At 46.0% G+C, this 25,000-nt stretch overlaps 1 protein-coding gene across 1 annotated transcript in view; it reads left to right on the forward strand.

The window, feature by feature from the left end:
- The window catches only part of LOC311117549 (carboxypeptidase M-like), a gene marked incomplete at both ends in the record, with an annotated part of 95,304 nt that overhangs the window by 65,041 nt on the left and 5,263 nt on the right, over positions 1 to 25,000 (forward strand). The window contains 3 exons of the mRNA XM_084192473.1: positions 18,773 to 18,964; positions 20,057 to 20,223; positions 20,684 to 20,836. Of these exons, the coding sequence (XP_084048599.1) occupies positions 18,773 to 18,964; positions 20,057 to 20,223; positions 20,684 to 20,836 (512 nt within the window). The remainder of the gene's footprint in view (positions 1 to 18,772; positions 18,965 to 20,056; positions 20,224 to 20,683; positions 20,837 to 25,000) is intronic.

The raw sequence follows: 25,000 nt of genomic DNA on the forward strand, positions 1-25,000 counted from the left end.
GTGGTAGATCTGATCTGTCTGCAGTGATCTGTTTGGTGGTAGATCTGATCTCTGTCTGCAGTGACCTGTTTGGTGGTAGATCTGATCTCTGTCTGCAGTGATCTGTTTGGTGGTAGATCTGATCTCTGTCTGCAGTGACCTGTTTGGTGGTAGATCTGATCTCTGTCTGCAGTGATCTGTTTGGTAGGTAGATCTGATCTCTGTCTGCAGTGATCTGTTTGGTAGGTATATCTGATCTCTGTCTGCAGTGACCTGTTTGGTGGTAGATCTGATCTCTGTCTGCAGTGACCTGTTTGGTGGTAGATCTGAACTCTGTCTGCAGTGACCTGTTTGGTAGGTAGATCTGATCTCTGTCTGCAGTGATCTGTTTGGTGGTAGATCTGATCTCTGTCTGCAGTGACCTGTTTGGTGGTAGATCTGATCTCTCTCTGCAGTGATCTGTTTGGTGGTAGATCTGATCTCTGTCTGCAGTGATCTGTTTGGTGGTAGATCTGATCTCTGTCTGCAGTGATCTGTTTGGTAGGTAGATCTGATCTCTGTCTGCAGTGATCAGTTTGGTAGGTATATCTGATCTCTGTCTGCAGTGACCTGTTTGGTGGTAGATCTGATCTCTGTCTGCAGTGACCTGTTTGGTGGTAGATCTGATCTCTGTCTGCAGTGATCTGTTTGGTAGGTATATCTGATCTCTGTCTGCAGTGACCTGTTTGGTGGTAGATCTGATCTCTGTCTGCAGTGACCTGTTTGGTGGTAGATCTGATCTCTGTCTGCAGTGACCTGTTTGGTGGTAGATCTGATCTCTGTCTGCAGTGATCTGTTTGGTGGTAGATCTGATCTCTGTCTGCAGTGACCTGTTTGGTGGTTATTTAGAAGACCCAATAGGGGTGTACCCTGTGTACATTTCCCTCTGCCTCTACCTGGCACTTTGCTGTCACTCATGTTTACCCTAAATACAGAGGACTCACAACCACAATACTGGCCCTTAGTCTTTTATCTCATTTGAATGGCTGGACAGTCTCCAATTAGCCAGAGATAGGCTTGGAGAGTACACCCTATTCCCTATGGGCCTTGGTCTAAAGTAGTGCACTATGTAGGGAATAGGGTGCCATTCTCTGGTCTAAAGTAGTGCACTATGTAGGGAATAGGGTGCCATTCTCTGGTCTAAAGTAGTGCACTACGTAGGGAATAGGGTGCCGTTTGGGACGCGGATCCGGTCTCGACTCCATCTCTGCAATTAGCACTGTTAAACTGGAGAGTCTTTGGAGTGCAGCCTCACAGGAGGAAATGGGAACATTTCTGACCCTACTGACACACACACACACACACACACACACACACACACACACACACACACACATACATACATACAAACAAGCCTCTTGTTGAGGTTGTGGTTCTTGGAAATGGCAGGAAGTCACTAGGAATAGATTGTGTTTCAAAAGACTCTACACTTACACACACACATATATATATATATACACACACAGTGGTGTGAAAAAGTGTTTTCCCCCTTCCTGATTTGTTATTTGTTTGCATGTTTGTCACACTTAAATGTTTCAGATCATCAAACAAATTTAAATATTAGTCAAACACAAAATGCAGTTTTGAAATGAAGGTTGTTGTTATTATTAAGGGAAAACAAAATCCAAACCCACATGGCCCTGTGTGAAAAAGTGATTGCCCCCTACAACCTAATAACTGGTTGGGCCACCCTTAGCAGTAACAACTGCAATCAAGCGTTTGCGATAACTTGCAAGGAGTCTTTTACAGCGCTGTGGAGGAGTTTTGGCCCACTCATCTTTGCAGAATTGTTGTAATTCAGCCACATTGGAGGGTTTTCGAGCGTTAACTGCCTTTTTAAGGTCATGCCACAGCATCTCAATATGATTCAGGTCAGGACTTTGACTAGGCCACTCCAAAGTCTTCATTTTTGTTTTTCTTCAGCCATTCAGAGGTGGACATGCTGGTGTGTTTTTGATCATTGTCCTGCTGCAGAACCCAAGTTCGCTTCAGCCTGAGGTCACGAACAGATGGCCGGACATTCTCCTTCAGGATTTTTGGGTAGACAGCAGAATTCATGTTTCCATTTATCACAGCAAGTCTTCCAGGTCCTGAAGCAGCAAAACAGGCCCAGACCATCACACTACCACCACCATATTTTATTGTTGGTATGATGTTCTTTTTCTGAAATGCGGTGTTACTTTTACGCCAGATGTAATGGGACACACACCTTCCAAAAAGTTCAACTTTTGTCTCGTCACTTTTTCACACAGGGCCATGTAGGTTTGGAGAATAATAACAACCTTCATTTCAAAACTGCATTTTGTGTTTTACTTGTGTTATCTTTGACTAATATTTAAATTTGTTTGATGATCTGAAACATTTAAGTGTGACAAACATGCAAACAAATAACAAATCAGGAAGGGGGCAAACACTTTTTCACACCACTGTATATATATATATATATATATATATATATATATATATATATATATAACAGTATCAGTCAAAAGTTTGGACACACCTACTCATTCAAGGGTTTTTCTTTATTTTTACTATTTTCTACATTGTAGAATAATAGTGAAGACATCAAAACTATGAAATAACACATATGGAATCATGTAGTAACCAAAAAATTGTTAAACAAATCAAAATATATTTGAGATTCTTCAAAGTAGCCACCCTTTGCCTTGATGACAGCTTTGCACACTCTTGGCATTCTCTCAACCAGCTTCATTAGGTAGTCACCTGGAATGTTTGATTTCATTGTGTATTAGAAGCACAGTTTGATATCATTGTGAGGGGATTTCACCAGTGGTTAGAAAGAGGAATTGGGCTTCCCGGGAAAATGTTGTCCGAGGTTGCAACAGTAACCAAGGGGGAGGGGCTTAGCGAAGTGTCAATTGCAGTATGCATTTAGTTTGAGAATTTAGACGTGAGCAGACTGGTTTTTGGAAAAAAAAGTAATAGAGTTCCAATATTTCCATAACCTTTGTGATTGGAGGATAGCTATGAGGGTTATCGAATCCGGATAAAATCCTCTGAGCTCCTCAAGCTCATTAATGATACAATGTTCATATTTGAAGATTGAAGAACACCCAGTCTCTTTGGCAAATGACAGGAGTGGAACGTTAGCTAAAAAGACTGGTACCCAGACTATCACTTCCCCTCTTCCTTACTCATATCCTGATGCAGCTCCATGACTGCTCATATCCTGATGCAGCTCCATGGCTGCTCATATCCTGATGCAGCTCCATGACTGCTCATATCCTGATGCAGCTCCATGACTGCTCATATCCTGACGCAGCTCCATGACTGCTCATATCCTGATGCAGCTCCATGACTGCTCATATCCTGATGCAGCTCCATGACTGCTCATATCCTGATGCAGCTCCATGACTGCTCATATCCTGATGCAGCTCCATGACTGCTCATATCCTGATGCAGCTCCATGGCTGCTCATATCCTGATGCAGCTCCATGACTGCTCATATCCTGATGCAGCTCCATGACTGCTCATATCCTGACGCAGCTCCATGACTGCTCATATCCTGATGCAGCTCCATGACTGCTCATATCCTGATGCAGCTCCATGACTGCTCATATCCTGATGCAGCTCCATGACTGCTCATATCCTGATGCAGCTCCATGACTGCTCATATCCTGATGCAGCTCCATGACTGCTCATATCCTGATGCAGCTCCATGACTGCTCATATCCTGATGCAGCTCCATGACTGGTCATATCCTGATGCAGCTCCATGACTGCTCATATCCTGATGCAGCTCCATGACTGCTCATATCCTGATGCAGCTCCATGACTGCTCATATCCTGATGCAGCTCCATGACTGCTCATATCCTGATGCAGCTCCATGACTGCTCATATCCTGATGCAGCTCCATGACTGCTCATATCCTGATGCAGCTCCATGACTGCTCATATCCTGATGCAGCTCCATGACTGCTAATTATGGTGTTCCTGGTGCTTCTTTACGACTGAAACTTTTCTAGCATTGAAGACAAAGTTATTAAAGTCTCTAACACCGCTGTCCAACTTTGCCACATCCGACTAGGGCAAAGTCAATTCTTTTTTTATACAACTAAAACAGATGTTTTTCCTTGGCTTTAAGGCTTTTTATCTTTTGAAGCCAAAGTTATTCAACTCTCTAACTAACTGTTAGTCTAACACCTCTGTCCAACTGGGCCCCAACCCCATCCCATCTCATGCTCCAACTGGGCCCCAACCCCATCCCATCTCATGCTCCAACTGGGCCCCAACCCATCCCATCTCATGCTCCAACTGGGCCCCAACCCCATCCCATCTCATGCTCCAACTGGGCCCCAACCCATCCCATCTCATGCTCCAACTGGGCCCCAACCCTATCCCATCTCATGCTCCAACTGGGCCCCAACCCATCCCATCTCATGCTCCAACTGGGCCCCAACCCCATCCCATCTCATGCTCCAACTGGGCCCCAACCCCATCCCATTCATGCTCCAACTGGGCCCCAGTGGGTTGACATTGAAACATCACACCTCAGACCAGATCAGACACGACCAAGTCATCCACAAGTTGACGTTGCGTTACGCAATAAATCTGGATCCAACATGTCTGTCTGTGGGTAAACAGGGTTATTTTCTCCACACTAAGGGTGCATCCCAAATGGCACCCTATTCTCTGTAGTGCACTACTTTCCACCAGGGAATAGGGTGCCATGGTTAAAAGCCGTACACTACATAGCAAATAGAGGCCAATAGGGCTCTGGACAAAAGTAGTTCTCCATATAGGAAATATAGTGCCATTTGGGACGCAACCGAATGACAGAGCGGTGGTGCAAAGTAACCTACTGTAGTATAACTACAGACTACAGGAGGTTGCCTCCCTTCTACTCTGTGATATAGCTGTTCTCTCTCTGTCTCTGTGGTATAGCTGTTCTCTCTCTGTCTCTGTGTCTCTGTGTCTCTGTGGTATAGCTGTTCTCTCTCTGTCTCTGTGTCTCTGTGGTATAGCTGTTCTCTTTCTGTCTCGGTGTCTCTGTATCTCTGTGTCTCTGTGTCTCTGTAGTATAGCTGTTCTCTCTGTGCTCTGTGGTATAGCTGTTCTCTCTGTGCTCTGTGGTATAGCTGTTCTCTCTCTGTCTCTGTGTCTCTGTGTCTCTGTGGTATAGCTGTTCTCTCTCTGTCTCTGTGTCTCTGTGGTATAGCTGTTCTCTTTCTGTCTCGGTGTCTCTGTATCTCTGTGTCTCTGTGTCTCTGTAGTATAGCTGTTCTCTCTGTGCTCTGTGGTATAGCTGTTCTCTCTGTGCTCTGTGGTATAGCTGTTCTCTCTGTGTCTCTGTGGTATAGCTGTTCTCTCTCTGTCTCTGTGGTATAGCTGTTCTCTCTGTGTCTCTGTGTCTCTGTGGTATAGCTGTTCTCTCTCTGTCTCTGTGTCTCTGTGATATAGCTGTTCTCTCTCTGTCTCTGTGTCTCTGTGGTATAGCTGTTCTCTCTCTCTGTCTCTGTGTCTCTGTGTCTCTGTGGTATAGCTGTTCTCTCTCTGTCTCTGTGTCTCTGTGATATAGCTGTTCTCTCTCTGTCTCTGTGTCTCTGTGGTATAGCTGTTCTCTCTCTGTCTCTGTGTCTCTGTGGTATAGCTGTTCTCTCTCTGTCTCTGTGTCTCTGTGTCTCTGTGGTATAGCTGTTCTCTCTCTGTCTCTGTGTCTCTGTGTCTCTGTGGTATAGCTGTTCTCTCTCTGTCTCTGTGTCTCTGTGGTATAGCTGTTCTCTTTCTGTCTCGGTGTCTCTGTATCTCTGTGTCTCTGTGTCTCTGTGTCTCTGTAGTATAGCTGTTCTCTCTGTGCTCTGTGGTATAGCTGTTCTCTCTGTGTCTCTGTGGTATAGCTGTTCTCTCTCTGTCTCTGTGGTATAGCTGTTCTCTCTGTGTCTCTGTGTCTCTGTGGTATAGCTGTTCTCTCTCTGTCTCTGTGTCTCTGTGATATAGCTGTTCTCTCTCTGTCTCTGTGTCTCTGTGGTATAGCTGTTCTCTCTCTCTGTCTCTGTGTCTCTGTGTCTCTGTGGTATAGCTGTTCTCTCTCTGTCTCTGTGTCTCTGTGATATAGCTGTTCTCTCTCTGTCTCTGTGTCTCTGTGGTATAGCTGTTCTCTCTCTGTCTCTGTGTCTCTGTGTCTCTGTGGTATAGCTGTTCTCTCTGTCTCTGTGGTATAGCTGTTCTCTCTCTGTCTCTGTGTCTCTGTGGTATAGCTGTTCTCTCTGTCTCTGTGTCTCTGTGGTATAGCTGTTCTCTCTGTGTCTCTGTGTCTCTGTGTCTCTGTGGTATAGCTGTTCTCTCTCTGTGTCTCTGTGTCTCTGTGGTATAGCTGTTCTCTCTCTCTCTGTGTCTCTGTGGTATAGCTGTTCTCTGTCTCTGTGTCTCTGTGGTATAGTTGTTCTCTCTCTGTCTCTGTGTCTCTGTGGTATAGCTGTTCTCTTTCTGTCTCTGTCTCTGTGGTATAGCTGTTCTCTCTCTCTGTCTCTGTGTCTCTGTGTCTCTGTGGTATAGCTGTTCTCTCTCTGTGTCTCTGTGTCTCTGTGTCTCTGTGGTATAGCTGTTCTCTCTCTCTCTCTGTGTCTCTGTGGTATAGCTGTTCTCTCTGTCTCTGTGTCTCTGTGGTATAGCTGTTCTCTCTCTGTCTCTGTATCTCTGTGGTATAGCTGTTCTCTCTCTGTCTCTGTGTCTCTGTGTCTCTGTGGTATAGCTGTTCTCTCTCTGTCTCTGTGTCTCTGTGGTATAGCTGTTCTCTCTCTGTCTCTGTGTCTCTGTATCTCTGTGTCTCTGTGTCTCTGTGTCTCTGTGGTATAGCTGTTCTCTCTGTGCTCTGTGGTATAGCTGTTCTCTCTGTGCTCTGTGGTATAGCTGTTCTCTCTGTGTCTCTGTGGTATAGCTGTTCTGTCTCTGTGTCTCTGTGTCTCTGTGGTATAGCTGTTCTCTCTGTGTCTCTGTGTCTCTGTGGTATAGCTGTTCTCTCTCTGTCTGTGTATCTGTGATATAGCTGTTCTCTCTCTGTCTCTGTGTCTCTGTGGTATAGCTGTTCTCTCTCTCTGTCTCTGTGTCTCTGTGGTATAGCTGTTCTCTCTCTCTGTCTCTGTGTCTCTGTGGTATAGCTGTTCTCTCTCTGTCTCTGTGTCTCTGTGTCTCTGTGGTATAGCTGTTCTCTCTCTGTCTCTGTGTCTCTGTGGTATAGCTGTTCTCTCTGTGTCTCTGTGGTATAGCTGTTCTCTGTGTCTCTGTGGTATAGCTGTTCTCTCTCTGTCTCTGTGTCTCTGTGTCTCTGTGGTATAGCTGTTCTCTCTCTGTGTCTCTGTGTCTCTGTGTCTCTGTGGTATAGCTGTTCTCTCTCTCTCTGTGTCTCTGTGGTATAGCTGTTCTCTCTCTGTCTCTGTGTCTCTGTGGTATAGCTGTTCTCTCTCTGTCTCTGTGTCTCTGTGGTATAGCTGTTCTCTCTCTGTCTCTGTGTCTCTGTGGTATAGCTGTTCTCTCTCTCTGTCTCTGTGTCTCTGTGTCTCTGTGGTATAGCTGTTCTCTCTCTGTCTCTGTGTCTCTGTGGTATAGCTGTTCTCTCTGTGCTCTGTGGTATAGCTGTTCTCTCTGTGCTCTGTGGTATAGCTGTTCTCTCTGTGTCTCTGTGGTATAGATGTTCTCTCTCTGTCTCTGTGTCTCTGTGTCTCTGTGGTATAGCTGTTCTCTCTGTGTCTCTGTGGTATAGCTGTTCTCTCTCTGTCTCTGTGATATAGCTGTTCTCTCTCTGTCTCTGTGTCTCTGTGGTATAGCTGTTCTCTCTCTCTGTCTCTGTGTCTCTGTGTCTCTGTGGTATAGCTGTTCTCTCTCTGTCTCTGTGATATAGCTGTTCTCTCTCTGTCTCTGTGTCTCTGTGGTATAGCTGTTCTCTCTCTGTCTCTGTGTCTCTGTGTCTCTGTGGTATAGCTGTTCTCTCTCTCTCTGTGTCTCTGTGGTATAGCTGTTCTCTCTCTGTCTCTGTGTCTCTGTGGTATAGCTGTTCTCTTTCTGTCTCTGTGTCTCTGTGGTATAGCTGTTCTCTCTCTCTGTCTCTGTGTCTCTGTGTCTCTGTGGTATAGCTGTTCTCTCTCTGTGTCTCTGTGTCTCTGTGTCTCTGTGTCTCTGTGGTATAGCTGTTCTCTCTCTCTCTCTGTGTCTCTGTGGTATAGCTGTTCTCTCTCTGTCTCTGTGTCTCTGTGGTATAGCTGTTCTCTCTCTGTTTCTGTGTCTCTGTGGTATAGCTGTTCTCTCTCTGTCTCTGTGTCTCTGTGGTATAGCTGTTCTCTCTCTCTCTCTGTGTCTCTGTGGTATAGCTGTTCTCTCTCTGTCTCTGTGTCTCTGTGGTATAGCTGTTCTCTCTCTCTCTCTGTGTCTCTGTGTCTCTGCCTCGCTCTCTCTCTCTCTCTTTCTCTCTCTCTCTCTCACTCACTCACTCACTCACTCACTCACTCATTTACATTTACATTTTAGCACTCACTCACTCACTCACTCACTCTCACTCCTGACCCCAATTAGTCGACTGGTCGATTGTTTGGTCGTTAGGCTGTTGGTCGACCGAGATTGTTTTAGTCGAGCAGTAACATGTATATTGTCACAGCGACGTGTATGCGGTAGGCGAAGTCAAGAGCAAGACACCGAGCTACTGGCAGAACCTTTACTGGATGCAGTGCAAATACAAAGTACAAAGGCAACCTCAATCAGAGAGGAAATAATATGACCCACACACATGGGCAACTGCCGCAAAGACCAAAACAATTACGCACAATACACAATGAGAACCAGAGGGTTATAAAGGGAACACAATAAAACATAATGGGAAACAGGTGTAAACAATAAAGACCAAACAAGACAAACACCGAAACATCGATCGGCAGCAGCTAGTACTCCGGGGACGACGAATGCCGAAGCCTGCCCAAGCAAGGAGGAGGAGCAGCCTCGGCTGAATCCGTGACATATATATATATATATATATATATATATATATATATATATATATATATATATATTTGCGCCCATCTCAGTGAACTAATCAATTGTGGAGGCCTAGACTAAAAGCCAATGTATGCTTGATCCGAAAATGTGGTTGGAGGCTCCCGGCTTCTCAACAGCTTCTACCCCCAAGCCATAAGACTCCTGAACAGCTAATCATGGCTACATTTTTACATTTTACATTTTAGTCATTTAGCAGACGCTCTTATCCAGAGCGACTTACAGGAGCAATTAGGGTTAAGTGCCTTGCTCAAGGGCACATTAACGTCATTTAGCAGACGCTCTTAGCCAGAGCGACTCATAAATTGGTGCGTTCACCCTATAGCCAGTGGGATAACCACTTTACAATTTGGGGGGGGGGGGGGGGTTAGAAGGATTACTTTATCCTACTTTATCCTATCCCAGTGCAAATACCCGGACTATTTGCACTGCCCCCCCACCCCATCTTTTTACGCTGCTGCTACTCTGTTAATTACTTATGCATAGTCACTTTAACTCTACCCACATGTACATATTACCTCAATTACCTCGACTAATCGGTGCCCCCACACATTGACTCTGCACCGGTACCCCCCTGTATATAGCCTCCCTACTGTTATTTTATTTTACTGATGCTCTTTAATTATTTGCTTTTATTTTTTTTGCTTAACACTTTTTATTAAATCGATTTTACTTTGCATTGTTGGTTAAGGGCTTGTAAGTAAGCATTTCACTGTAATGTCTACACCTGTTGTATTCGGCACATGTGGCAAATACAATTTGATTTGATTGTTTAGTGTTTATCAATTCCCCATTACATATATCACCAGTAGTCCATTTACTGTTAAAGCACTGCTTCTTATCCCTTGCGCAAATAGCCGACAGCTGTGTCTGTCCCGAGCTCACTGGCCCGTGAAACTCTGAGGGCCCAGAATATTTTATGCTATGTTGCAATTTCGCTAGTGCAAGCTTCTGGCCAGACCCAAGTTAATAGTTGATGCAATGTTTCAAATTCGTTGCAGACAGGCCATGTGTAGCCAATGTGATTTAGAGGATATTTATTTTTATCAGGTTATTTTTCGACCTGCAGGCTGCAATGTTTTCATTTGTTGGCTTTATGTAGGCTATTTTTACGTAGTTGGCAAATGGCAATAGAAGTTACTTTTTAGGTTTATCATTTTCATTTAGATTTGGATAGAATTTTGATTAACCAAATGACAATGATTTTGAGATATGAAGACGTTATTATAAATTAAATGAAACTATTTCACGAAAATGTGCATATGAAAACCATAACTGGCACGCAGATCAGTAGAAATGGTAAGATAAGTTTTCCAAATGAGAAAGGTTGCCGACTCCTCGTGTAGCCTATCACCGGCAACTTCAGGAGAGTAACGGCAGAATCTGTGAAAGCCAGCAGGAGCAGGAGGAGAATAGTTGGGTGAGGTTAAGTTATTTTTTCTTCTGGTTATCTAGATCTCTGGCGCCCTCTTGAGGCATTTGTCTTATTTCATCAAGTTTAACGCGTCAGACAAGCTCACATACATAGGATAGGGTGTGTCTATATATGGAAAAATGCACGTTTTAAACGTTTTGACCAATCGATTGGTCGAAAGAACAGACGACTTTTGGTCGGCCAAGATTTTTTTTGGGTCGGGGACAGCCCAACTCCTTCTACAGTCACAATACTGTAGCTGTTGTTATGTTAGTAAGAAAGATGGCCCTACGCTGGGAGAAAGGGAGGGGGGTGAGGATGGAGGAGGATATGACCTCCGAGAGGCCCTGAGGCTGGGGGAGTAGGGGGTGAGGATATGACCTCAGAGAGGTCCTGAGGCTGGGAGAGAAGGAGGGGGGGGGTGAGGATGGAGGAGGATATGACCTCAGAGGGGCCCTGAGGCTGGGAGAGAAGCAGGAGGATATGACCTCAGAGAGGACCTGAGGCTGGGGGAGATGGAGGAGGATATGACCTCAGAGAGGCCGTGAGGCTGGGGGAGAAGGAGGAGGATGGAGGAGGATATGATCTCAGAAAGGCCCTGAGGCTGGGGGAAGGAGGAGGATGGAGGAGGATATGACCTCAGAGAGGCCCTGAGGCTGGGGGAGAAGGAGGAGGATGGAGGAGGATATGATCTCAGAGAGGCCCTGAGGCTGGGGGAGAAGGAGGAGGATGAGGATGGAGGAGGATATTACCTTGGAGAGGCCCTGAGGCTGGGGGAGAAGGAGGAGGATGAGGATGGAGGAGGATATGGGCAGGGGTGAGGAAGGGGTGGGGGGGGGGGGGGTAGGCTAGTGAGTAAGATAACACTGTCAAGCACCTGGAGGATACCCATTCACTTCACGGACACAGACAGGCAGACAGTTAGGCAGGCAGGCAGGCAGGCAGGCAGGCCTGCTCTCTCCCTTGAGTAAATCACCAATGTTATGTGTTGTCAGGTCTGGTATAAACAGATGTATGTCTGGGTATAAACACTACGCGGCCCCAGTCCATTTACTGGGCCATCCATCTCCCTCCATAGTACCCCCACCGGACCAGTGATGGCACCCCAGAGAGGGCACTCAGACAGGGCACCCACATGCTCTGCCACAGCCTCTGCTGCTGGAGGGTTCAACTGCAGGGACAGCTCTACAAAGAGTATTCCTGGATTGTTTAAGGAATCTGTTTATAGTAACTGAAAGTGAGACACACTCTCACGCCCACGCTCTCTCTCTCTGTCCCTTTCTCTTAGAAAGAGAGACACTGGTAGAGGGACAGAGAGAGAGAGCTGTAGAGGGACAGAGAGAGAGAGACACCGATAGAGGGACAGAGAGAGAGAGGTAGAGGGACAGAGAGAGAGACACCGATAGAGGGACAGAGAGAGAGAGGTAGAGGGACAGAGAGAGAGACACCGATAGAGGGACAGAGAGAGAGAGGTAGAGGGACAGAGAGAGAGACACCGATAGAGGGACAGAGAGAGAGAGGTAGAGGGACAGAGTGAGAGAGACACCGATAGAGGGACAGAGAGAGAGAGAGGTAGAGGGACAGAGAGAGAGAGAGAGCGTGGGCGAGAGAGCGTCTCACTTTCTCTCTCTCTCTGTCCCTCTACATGTCTCTCTCTGTCCCTCTACCGGTGTCTCTCTCTGTCACTCTACCGGTGTCTCTCTCTCAGTCCCTCCACCTCTCTCTGTCTCTCTCTCTCTCTGTCTCTCTCTCTCTCTCTCTCTCTCTCTCTCTCTCTCTCCCCTGAGAGTGGAATAGAATAGTCTGTTTTATAAACACTATAAAATGTCACATGACTAGATAGGAAACATGCTCAAGTCTTCTCATCCTACTCTGTCTGCCTCCCAAATTGGCACCCTATTTCCCTACTGTAGACAGTACAGTGCATTACTTTGGACCAGGACCCCAGTGTACTATAGAGGGAATAGAGTGCCATTTTGTGAGGCGGTCTCTGTAAATGACTGTGGTAACAAAGAGACCAACGTTATTAATGTGTCGTGTATTATTATATGTGATTTGACTAAAGAGTTATTGGATGATTATACATCATCATAATAATAAGACAGTGGCATGTTCCACCTGACTGGTTTTGAATCAGCTACATAGCATTTTCCACAGACTACTACACTGTTTGAATCCCCATCCAGACACACTGTAGTGATTGTTGATGTGGATGATTCTCAACCTTCTGTGTACAACACCGAGACTAATTCCTAGCAACATTTCTTAATGGCAGTACAGTTTTCTGCTATACTGTCAGGTTTTAAGTAAAACAAGGTGCTGTGACAGCAAAAGGAGCCAGTCCAGTCCTCCAGTCCAGCCTAGTCCAGTCCAGTCCAGCCCAGTCCAGTCCAGTCCAGTCCAGTCCTCCAGTCGAGTCCAGTCCAGCCCAGTCCAGCCCAGTCCAGTCCTCCAGTCGAGTCCAGTCCAGCCTAGTCTAGTCTAGTCCAGTCCTCCAGTCCAGTCCAGCCTAGTCTAGTCTAGTCCAGTCCTCCAGTCCAGTCCAGCCTAGTCCAGTCTAGTCCAGTCCAGCCTAGTCTAGTCTAGTCCAGTCCTCCAGTCCAGTCCAGCCTAGTCTAGTCTAGTCCAGTCCTCCAGTCCAGTCCAGCCTAGTCCAGTCTAGTCCAGTCCAGTCTAGTCCAGTCCAGTGTAGTCCAGTCCTCCAGTCGAGTCCAGTCCAGCCTAGTCTAGTCTAGTCCAGTCCTCCAGTCCAGTCTAGTCCAGTCCAGTCAAGTCTGGTCCAGTCCAGCCTAGTCTAGTCCAGCCTAGTCCAGTCCAGTCCAGTCTAGTCCAGTCCAGCCTAGTCCAGTCCAGTCTAGTCCAGTCCTCCAGTCCAGTCTAGTCCAGTCCAGTCCAGCCTAGTCTAGTCCAGTCCTCCAGTCCAGTCTAGTCCAGTCCAGTCAAGTCTGGTCCAGTCCAGCCTAGTCTAGTCCAGCCTAGTCCAGTCCAGTCTAGTCCAGTCCAGTCTAGTCCAGTCCAGTCCAGTCCAGCCTAGTCAAGTCCAGTCCAGTCCAGTCCAGCCTAGTCCAGTCCAGTCTAGTCCTCCAGTCCAGTCCAGCCTAGTCCAGTCCAGTCCAGTCTAGTCCAGTCCAGCCTAGTCAAGTCCAGTCCAGTCCAGCCTAGTCCAGTCCAGTCTAGTCCTCCAGTCCAGTCCAGCCTAGTCCAGTCCAGTCTAGTCTAGTCCAGTCCAGCCTAGTCCAGTCCAGTCTAGTCCAGTCCAGTCCAGCCTAGTCCTCCAGTCCAGCCCAGTCTAGTCCAGTCCAGCCTAGTCTAGTCCAGTCCAGTCCAGTCTAGTCCAGTCCAGCCTAGTCCAGTCCAGTCTAGTCCAGTCCAGTCCAGCCTAGTCAAGTCCAGTCCAGTCCAGTCCAGTCTAGTCCTCCAGTCCAGCCCAGTCTAGTCCAGTCCAGCCTAGTCCAGTCCAGTCCAGTCTAGTCCTCCAGTCCAGTCCAGTCTAGTCCAGTCCAGCCTAGTCCAGTCCAGCCCAGTCTAGTCCAGTCCAGTCTAGTCCTCCAGTCCAGTCCAGCCTAGTCCAGTCCAGTCCAGTCTAGTCCAGTCCAGCCTAGTCCAGCCTAGTCCAGTCCAGTCCAGCCTAGTCTAGTCCAGTCCAGTCCAGCCTAGTCCAGTCTAGTCCAGTCCAGCCTAGTCTAGTCCAGTCCAGTCCAGCCTAGTCCAGTCTAGTCCAGCCTAGTCCAGTCCAGCCTAGTCCAGTCCAGCCTAGTCCAGCCCTGCCTTCCATTAGGAAAGTGTTTTATTTTATTGCCTAATGAGGACCAGCTGTATTGTGAGAGCCGTAAACTGTTTGCGTTCCCCAAAAGCAAACGATTGCAGCGAGCGGTATGGTGCCGTTAAAACACAGTGAAAGATTTGACCGTGCATCCTGTTGGTTTCTAACTGTTGTGTTTTCAAACCTTCGACTACCCAGAGATACGTATGTTTTTACTAAATTCTGATTCTTGGAAGTTAAAAACCATTGGAGTGAGCTCTCCCCCCCCGTATGAAGATGCTGTTGAAGATATGTTGACGTTGAAAACAATTATGTTGTGTAATGGATGAGAAGCATTAGCCGACCACAAACTCTTCACATCAAAGCAGTGGCGTTGTAAGCATCTAAGCTCACAGACATTCCTGCAGGGGATCATTTGTTTCTCTGTGGTCTGGGGTAAAGACATGTGATCGTGTGTGTGTGTGTGTGTGTGTGTGTGTGTGTGTGTGTGTGCGTTAGACCTGGTCGTGCCGTGTTTTAAACACTGTTAAAGGCACAATCTGGGATATTTCCTGCTGGTCTTTTGCTGAACGGCCAGGTAGCTTGTGCTGACCCGCTGCTGGAGTCCAATCCTGACTCTCCCCTCCCTCAAGTGCACACTTGTTCACTCCCCATCAAGTGTTTAAAAGCGTTGGGTTGCCGTAGGAATTAAAATATGCTTGACTCAATAGTGACGCCAAGACAATGCTTTTAAATCCTTGAGAATTTAAAAGTGAACAAGTGTACACTTTTTTAAATTGTTTAAAACATTTTATTTAACCTTTATTTAACACTTAGAGGATAAGGAATGATTGCACAATCCTTGAGGTATTGAACAAGTGCACGAGTTGAATCAGAATTGGGCTATAGGGTTTCTATTAGCCTGCCTGGGCCAAGCCTGGGCCAAGCCTGGGCCAAGCCTGGGCCAAGCCTGGGCCAAGCCTGGGCCAAGCCTACAGCCTCTTCCAGCCTGACCACAACAGCTATAATAACCTCCAGAAGGGAAGGGTTAGACAGCTAAACCAGGCAGTCAGCCACAGGCCAGACAGCTAAACCAGGCAGGATACACCAGAGTACTATACAAGATACCCCAGAGTACTATATAGGCTACCCCAGAGTAGTATACAGGATACACCAGAGTAGTATACAGGATACACCAGATTACTATACAGGATACACCAGAGTACTATACAGAATACACCAGAGTACCTTATAGGCTACACCAGAGTACTATACAAGATACACCAGAGTACTATACAAGATACACCAGAGTACTATACAGGATACACCAGAGTAGTATATGGGCTACACCAAAGTACTATACAGAATACACCAGAGTAGTATACAGGATACACCAGAGTACTATACAGGATACACCAGAGTAGTATACAGAACACACCAGAGGACTATACAGGATACACCAGAGTACTATACAGGATACACCAGAGTACTATACAGGATACACCAGAGTACTATACAGGATACACCAGAGTACTATACAGGATACACCAGAGTACTATACAGGATACACCAGAGGACTATACAGGATACACCAGAGTACTATACAGGATACACCAGAGTAGGATATGGGCTACACCAAAGTACTATACAGAATACACCAGAGTAGTATACAGGATACACCAGAGTACTATACAGGATACACCAGAGTACTATACAGGATACACCAGAGTACTATACAGGATACACCAGAGTACTATACAGGATACACCAGAGTACTATACAGGATACACCAGAGTACTATACAGGATACACCAAAGTACTATACAGGATACACCAGAGTAGGATATGGGCTACACCAAAGTACTATACAGAATACACCAGAGTAGTATATATGCTATACCAAAGTACTATACAGAATACACCAGAGTAGTATATAGGCTACACCAGAGTACTATACAGGATACACCAGAGTACTATACAGAATACACCAGAGTACTATACAGAATACACCAGAGTAGTATATATGCTATACCAAAGTACTATACAGAATACACCAGAGTAGTATATATGCTATACCAAAGTACTATACAGAATACACCAGAGTACTATACAGAATACACCAGAGTACTATACAGAATACACCAGAGTACTATACAGAATACACCAGAGTACTATATAGGCTACACCAGAGTACTATACAGGATACACCAGAGTACTATACAGAATACACCAGAGTACTATACAGAATACACCAGAGTACTATACAGAATACACCAGAGTACTATATAGGCTACACCAGAGTACTATACAGGATACACCAGAGTACTATACAGAATACACCAGAGTACTATACACCAGAGGCAGCTCTGTAAATGTTTTTACTCAATATACTGTGTCCATTTGAACATTGGACTCCCTGGAAAGCAGTGGCAATTGTTAGATAAATAAAACACAAGTGCCGTTGTTCAAGAAGAGTACAGGTGTTTTCAACCGGGGGGAGGTACTGACTTTGAAAAAGCACCCGTGAATAGGCCACCTGCTTGACAGTGGTGCTGGTAAGCCTCCTTGACTTGGACATAATGTTTTCCAACACATGGCTAACCTTTGTTTAAACAGCTGCACTTAGCGAATATGTTAGAGTTTAGGATTGTTCAGAAGGAGTACAGGTGACTGACGTTTCGACATCAAGCTGACGTTCTTCTTCAGAGTGTCGAAAAGTCAGTCACCTGTACTCATCCTGAACAACGGATAAAAGTGAGCTAAAATGAATGATTCTCTGCCTTTTTTGTTGAGTTCTCCAACTCCTTTCTGCCTGGAATAAGTTTTTCTTGGTCAGCCCTTTTCATGGTTTTTGTCATTGCTGTCCAGCAACCCTCCTTTCCTTTGCTTTGTTTGCTGAAGCGAAGGTCCACCTGAACTCTTATCCACCAAATACATTCATTATAGAATGTTGATTACTTCTCCATGACATTGTCAATAACCTGATAAGACAAGACGTGATAAAAAATTTTTTTGCTAACGTATGATGGGGGCCCCCGGGTCGCCAGTTTTCCAGGAAGGGGTCCCTGGTCAAAAAAGGTTGAAGACCCCTGATGTAGGGATACCACCTGGGAGTGACTCAAACTGCAAGGTCTTCTTCTTCCCTCGAGCGTAGCAGAGCTGTGATTCCTCCTTGAGAGACAGCGTGGGGACAAAGAGTTCTCTGTGCTCAGGGGAGAGGTGGAGTAGAGGGGGGGGCAGAGGGGGGGCAAAGAGCTTTCTGTGCTCAGGGGAGAGGTGGAGTAGAGGGGGGGGGGGCAGAGGGGGGGCAAAGAGCTTTCTGTGCTCAGGGGAGAGGTGGAGTAGAGGGGGGGCAGAGGGGGGTTTGAGATAGCCTTATAAAGCTGACCCACAATGCACCTCACATCCCAGCCCGGCCACGCACTGACGAGCTCAGCAAACATTCTGGCACTTCATCCTCCTTGTCTTCCTCTTCCTCCTTCTCTTCCTCCTCCTCCTCCTCCTCTTCCTCCTCCTCTTCCTCCTCCTCCTCCTCCTTCTTCCTCATCTTCCTCCTCTTCCTCCTCCTCCTTCTTCCTCCTCCTCTTCCTCCTCCTCTTCCTCCTCATCCTCCTCATCCTTCTCCTTTTCTCCTCTCTCTTCTCTCCTGGCTTGTGTCCCAAATGGCACCCTATTCCTTATATAGTGCACAGGCGCTGGGCAAGAGTAGTGCACTATATAGGGAATAGGGTGCTATTGATGGACCGATTTTTATATGATTTATATATCTCTTCACTAAGACCTAAAGACGCCTCAAATGATGTCACTGGATGGGTGTTTGAGTTCTTAAGTCACTGTGAACGTCATCACAGAGCAGAAATAGAGAAGAACAGTAGGAAGACAGTGGTTTGGTGCAGGTCCACCTCAGTCTGTACGGTTAGTGACTGTTTGCATTGAGTGTTTTTGGTGTCCTCGCTCGTCATCTGGGTAAACACTGACCACAGAATTTCAATCAGGCTCTCTGCCTGAATCGTATGAATGGACCAATGACTGTTTTAAATAAGGAGTGTGCTGATGAGACTGAATGGACATCAGTGCTCTGAATGTCTTCCCAGAGCAGAGACGGGCCAACAGAAAGAGAGAGTGATACAATTCCACCAGCTGTTTGTTCTTTCTGACAGGTCCCTTGTCTGTCCCTAGTTTGAACTCTTTACAAATGTGGTAGTGTGTTTAGATGGGACTCTGTCATTTGTCATGCACCATGGGTCTCCGTTTGTACTGACGGCGATGTGGGGGGGAATAAATCTGAACTTGAACTAAAACATTTCTACTCAATACAAAAAAGAAACATTTGTAGACATTATATCCTAGCCAGGCTTTAATAACTACAACATATTTGTGACAACACTGTTTCTTTTTTTAGTTTTGTTGCAGAGTTGGAATGGAAGTGTTACAGTTCAAATTCAACCTCATTTCTGCATGACACCATTCTGCATTCATACTGTATAACCTTTTCCTGCATTAAACTATCTCAAATGTTTTAAAGCGTATGTTGAAGGTGTGGTTGGTACCTAGTGAACTTTCTATTCTGTCTTTTGTCATGTGGTTTCCTGACAGGTTCAATAAGAACGGCATCGATCTGAACAGAAACTTCCCAGATGCCTTCTCTAAGAAGGAGAGTGGAGGGCAAGAGATAGAGGTGAGAGCCATTATGGACTGGCTGAAGACTGAGAGCTTCGTCCTGTCGGCTAACCTGCACGGTGGGGCTGTGGTGGCCAGCTACCCCTACGACAACAGCAACGGAGGTACGTGACACCATCACACAGAGAGGGAGGGAAAGAGAGTGATCCTAATAGAGAGACTACTAGAATGACTACAGAGTAACAATAGGTGTCTAATAGAGAGACTACTAGAATGACTACAGAGTAACAATAGGTGTCTAATAGAGACTACTAGAATGACTACAGAGTAACAATAGGTGTCTAATATAGAGACTACTAGAATGACTACAGAGTAACAATAGGTGTCTAATAGAGAGACTACTAGAATGACTACAGAGTAACAATAGGTGTCTAATAGAGAGACTACTAGAATGACTACAGAGTAACAATAGGTGTCTAATAGAGAGACTACTAGAATGACTACAGAGTAACATTAGGTGTCTAATATAGAGACTACTAGAATGACTACAGAGTAACAATAGGTGTCTAATAGAGAGACTACTAGAATGACTACAGAGTAACAATAGGTGTCTAATAGAGACTACTAGAATGACTACAGAGTAACAATAGGTGTCCAATAGAGACTATTAGAATGACTACAGAGTAACATTAGGTGTCTAATATAGAGACTACTAGAATGACTACAGAGTAACAATAGGTGTCTAATAGAGAGACTACTAGAATGACTACAGAGTAACAATAGGTGTCTAATAGAGAGACTACTAGAATGACTACAGAGTAACAATAGGTGTCTAATAGAGAGACTACTAGAATGACTACAGAGTAACAATAGGTGTCTAATAGAGAGACTACTAGAATGACTACAGAGTAACAATAGGTGTCTAATAGAGAGACTACTAGAATGACTACAGAGTAACAATAGGTGTCTAATAGAGAGACTACTAGAATGACTACAGAGTAACAGTAGGTGTCTAATAGAGAGACTACTAGAATGACTACAGAGTAACAATAGGTGTCTAATAGAGAGACTACTAGAATGACTACAGAGTAGAGTAACAATAGGTGTCCCTGCCAAGAGATCATTAGATCAACCAATCAGTCAATCACATCGATATCGGTTATGTCTCCTTGTGTCCCAAATAGCCCAGGGCCCTTGTCAAAAGTAGTGCACTACATAGGGAATAGGGTGCCATGTTGTGTTGTGTTGTCATCCAGGCAGTGAGCTGCAGAGGGGTTCCAGTGTCGCCCCTGACAACGACGTGTTGATCCAGCTGTCTAAAACCTATTCTTACACACACACCGAGATGCACAAGGGAGACCACTGTTACGACTCCAAGGACTTTAAGGAGGGCATCACCAATGGCTACTACTGGTATCCTCTACCAGGTCAGTCAGTAAATCTAGCAGTGGACAGATCTGGGGTCATAAGCTAAGGGTGTTGGGTCCCCGGGTTCATACCCCGGTCGGGACTCATTTGCTACAATACTAATAATTGAGGTCACGTGTGCACGTACATTACTTTTCACCGGGTGAACCTATCGGTGTTGTCATCACCCTGGAGATATTTGGTTAAGATTAGCAGAGTTGATAAGACACCCAGGTCAGAACCTAAGCCCCCCCCCCTTGCATAAATAGAACGTTCTCGTAAATAATATGATGTCAATGGGAGATTTATGCAAATGTTCCGGTATGTTCCACATCATCTCAGTGTACAATGCATATAGAACTGCATCATATGGCCCTTCAATAGATATTGGCCTAATAGACTACAGGGACTGATACAGTGTCATGCACCATTATGGCTCAAGTCTGGCTCAGTTTCATGTTTTTCTATCTTGTTTCCTAGGCGGGATGCAGGATTATAACTACGTGTGGGGCCAGTGTCTAGAGATCACCTTGGAGCTGTCCTGTTGTAAATTCCCTCCAGAGAGCGATCTGCCTGGGCTCTGGGACGCCAACCGGGCCGCGCTGCTGGCATACATGCAACAGGTCCATCTGGGTTAGTACCATGTTATCTATCATGGGTTAGTACCATGTTATCCATCATGGGTTAGTACCATGTTATCTATCATGGGTTAGTACCATGTTATCTATCATGGGTTAGTACCATGTTATCTATCATGGGTTAGTACCATGTTATCTATCATGGGTTAGTACCATGTTATCTATCATAAATACAATCAAATCAATCAATACTTATGTTTCACTGCCAAGTGGCGGCTTGATCATTTCATTGTTGATCAATGGTAGAATGATTCATTTAGGTATGAATCGTTTAGGTAGAGTGATTCATTTAGGTATGAATCGTTTAGGTAGAATGATTCATTTAGGTATGAATCGGTAAGGTAAAACGATTCATTCAAGATATGTGGATATTGGATGTAACCTCAAGGTATTTCTGTAATTTTTTTCCAGACGTTATGTCACTTGCTGAAAAGCTCCCAGGCACTAAAATAGATCGCCAGATCAGGAAGCACGCCACTTATCAGAACTCACAACAATGGTCCTCATTCTAGTGGTATAAAATCAAATCAAATCAAATTGTATTGGCCACATGCCCCGAATACAACAGGTGCAGACATTACAGTGAAATGCTTACTTACAGCCCTTAACCAACAGTGCATTTATTTTTTAATAAAAATGTAGAATAAAACAACAAGTGTTGAGAAAAAAAGAGCAGAAGTAAAATAAAATAACAGTAGGGAGGCTATATATACAGGGGGGTACCGGTGCAGAGTCAATGGGAAATAACAGTAGGGAGGCTATATATACAGGGGGTACCGGTGCAGAGTCAATGTGCGGGGGCACCGGCTAGTTGAGGTAGTTGAAGTAATATGTACATGTGGGTACTGGTCCAGGTCAGTCATCATGGTTTACCCTGGGATGACTCCTGGTCCAGGTCAGTCATGATGGTCTACCCTGGGATGACTCCTGGTCCAGGTCAGTCATCATGGTTTACCCTGGGATGACTCCTGGTCCAGGTCAGTCATGATGGTCTACCCTGGGATGACTCCTGGTCCAGGTCAGTCATGATGGTCTACCCTGGGATGACTCCTGGTCCAGGTCAGTCATCATGTCCTACCCTGGGATGACTCCTGGTCCAGGTCAGTCATCATGTCCTACCCTGGGATGACTCCTGGTCCAGGTCAGTCATCATGTCCTACCCTGGGATGACTCCTGGTCCAGGTCAGTCATGATGGTCTACCCTGGGATGACTCCTGGTCCAGGTCAGTCATCATTTCCTACCCTGGGATGACTCCTGGTCCAGGTCAGTCATCATGTCCTACCCTGGGATGACTCCTGGTCCAGGTCAGTCATGATGGTCTACCCTGGGATGACTCCTGGTCCAGGTCAGTCATCATGTCCTACCCTGGGATGACTCCTGGTCCAGGTCAGTCATCATGTCCTACCCTGGGATGACTCCTGGTCCAGGTCAGTCATCATGTCCTACCCTGGGATGACTCCTGGTCCAGGTCAGTCATGATGGTCTACCCTGGGATGACTCCTGGTCCAGGTCAGTCATCATGTCCTACCCTGGGATGACTCCTGGTCCAGGTCAGTCATCATGTCCTACCCTGGGATGACTCCTGGTCCAGGTCAGTCATGATGGTCTACCCTGGGATGACTCCTGGTCCAGGTCAGTCATGATGGTCTACCCTGGGATGACTCCTGGTCCAGGTCAGTCATCATGTCCTACCCTGGGATGACTCCTGGTCCAGGTCAGTCATCATGTCCTACCCTGGGATGACTCCTGGTCCAGGTCAGTCATGATGGTCTACCTTGGGATGACTCCTGGTCCAGGTCAGTCATGATGGTCTACCCTGGGATGACTCCTGGTCCAGGTCAGTCATCATGTCCTACCCTGGGATGACTCCTGGTCCTGGTCAGTCATGGTCATAGGTTGTGTCCGAAATGGCACACTACTCCCTAAACACTATTCTCATAGGCTCTGGTCCATGTTATCTATCATGGGTTAGTACCATGTTATCTATCATGGGTTAGTACCATGTTATCTATCATGGGTTAGTACCATGTTATCCATCATGGGTTAGTACCATGTTATCTATCATAAATACAATCAAATCAATCAATACTTATGTTTCACTGCCAAGTGGTGGCTTGATCATTTCATTGTTGATCAATGGTAGAATGATTCATTTAGGTATGAATCGTTTAGGTAGAGTGATTCATTTAGGTATGAATCGTTTAGGTAGAATGATTCATTTAGGTATGAATCGGTAAGGTAAAACGATTCATTCAAGATATGTGGATATTGGATGTAACCTCAAGGTAATTCTGTAATTTTTTTCCAGACGTTATGTCACTTGCTGAAAAGCTCCCAGGCACTAAAATAGATCACCAGATCAGGAAGCACGCCACTTATCAGAACTCACAACAATGGTCCTCATTCTAGTGGTATGAAATCAAATCAAATCAAATTTTATTGGCCACATGCCCCGAATACAACAGGTGTAGACATTACAGTGAAATGCTTACTTACAGCCCTTAACCAACAGTGCATTTATTTTTAATAAAAAAAGTAGAATAAAACAACAAAAAAGTGTTGAGAAAAAAAGAGCAGAAGTAAAATAAAATAACAGTAGGGAGGCTATATATACAGGGGGTACCGGTGCAGAGTCAATGTGCGGGGGCACCGGCTAGTTGAGGTAGTTGAAGTAATATGTACATGTGGGTACTGGTCCAGGTCAGTCATCATGGTTTACCCTGGGATGACTCCTGGTCCAGGACAGTCATGATGGTCTACCCTGGGATGACTCCTGGTCCAGGTCAGTCATGATGGTCTACCTTGGGATGACTCCTGGTCCAGGTCAGTCATCATGTCCTACCCTGGGATGACTCCTGGTCCAGGTCAGTCATCATGTCCTACCCTGGGATGACTCCTGGTCCAGGTCAGTCATCATGTCCTACCCTGGGATGACTCCTGGTCCAGGTCAGTCATCATGTCCTACCCTGGGATGACTCCTGGTCCAGGTCAGTCATCATGTCCTACCCTGGGATGACTCCTGGTCCAGGTCAGTCATGATGGTCTACCCTGGGATGACTCCTGGTCCAGGTCAGTCATCATGTCCTACCCTGGGATGACTCCTGGTCCAGGTCAGTCATGATGGTCTACCCTGGGATGACTCCTGGTCCAGGTCAGTCATCATGTCCTACCCTGGGATGACTCCTGGTCCAGGTCAGTCATCATGTCCTACCCTGGGATGACTCCTGGTCCAGGTCAGTCATCATGTCCTACCCTGGGATGACTCCTGGTCCAGGTCAGTCATCATGTCCTACCCTGGGATGACTCCTGGTCCAGGTCAGTCATCATGTCCTACCCTGGGATGACTCCTGGTCCAGGTCAGTCATCATGTCCTACCCTGGGATGACTCCTGGTCCAGGTCAGTCATCATGTCCTACCCTGGGATGACTCCTGGTCCAGGTCAGTCATAGTCATAGGTTGTGTCCGAAATGGCACACTACTCCCTAAACACTATTCTCATAGGCTCTGGTCTAAAGTAGTGCACTATATAGGGAATAGGGAGCCATTCTCTGGTCTAAAGTAGTGCACTATATAGGGAATAGGGTGTCATTCTCTGGTCTAAAGTAGTGCACTATATAGGGAATAGGGTACCCTTTGGGATGCACCCGGAGAGTCAGCGTGATGCTTTGATCCTCAACTGACATCACAACAATCACCACTGTAATGTGACCCTGGCTAAAATGTCATATTTAATAACCAACAAAAGCTGCCCCTGCATTCCAGTCAAAAGGTTTCCAGAATAGTCTGACTGTTCTCCTGTGTTGTGTTGAGGTAAGCACAGAGAATAGTCTGACTGTTCTCCTGTGTTGTGTTGAGGTAAGCACAGAGAATAGTCTGACTGTTCTCCTCTGTTGTGTTGAGGTAAGCACAGAGAATAGTCTGACTGTTCTCCTGTGTTGTGTTGAGGTAAGCACAGAGAATAGTCTGACTGTTCTCCTGTGTTGTGTTGAGGTAAGCACAGAGAATAGTCTGACTGTTCTCCTGTGTTGTGTCGAGGTAAACACAGAGAATAGTCTGACTGTTCTCCTGTGTTGTGTCGAGGTAAGCACAGAGAATAGGGCGACGAAGTGTTCATTCATTCCAGTAAAGTTAAGAAGGGAAACTCAACCCCTTCTGAAT

Source organism: Coregonus lavaretus (assembly GCF_964263955.1).
Source record: "Coregonus lavaretus genome assembly, contig: HAP1_SCAFFOLD_175, whole genome shotgun sequence".
Lineage (NCBI taxonomy): Eukaryota > Metazoa > Chordata > Actinopteri > Salmoniformes > Salmonidae > Coregonus > Coregonus lavaretus.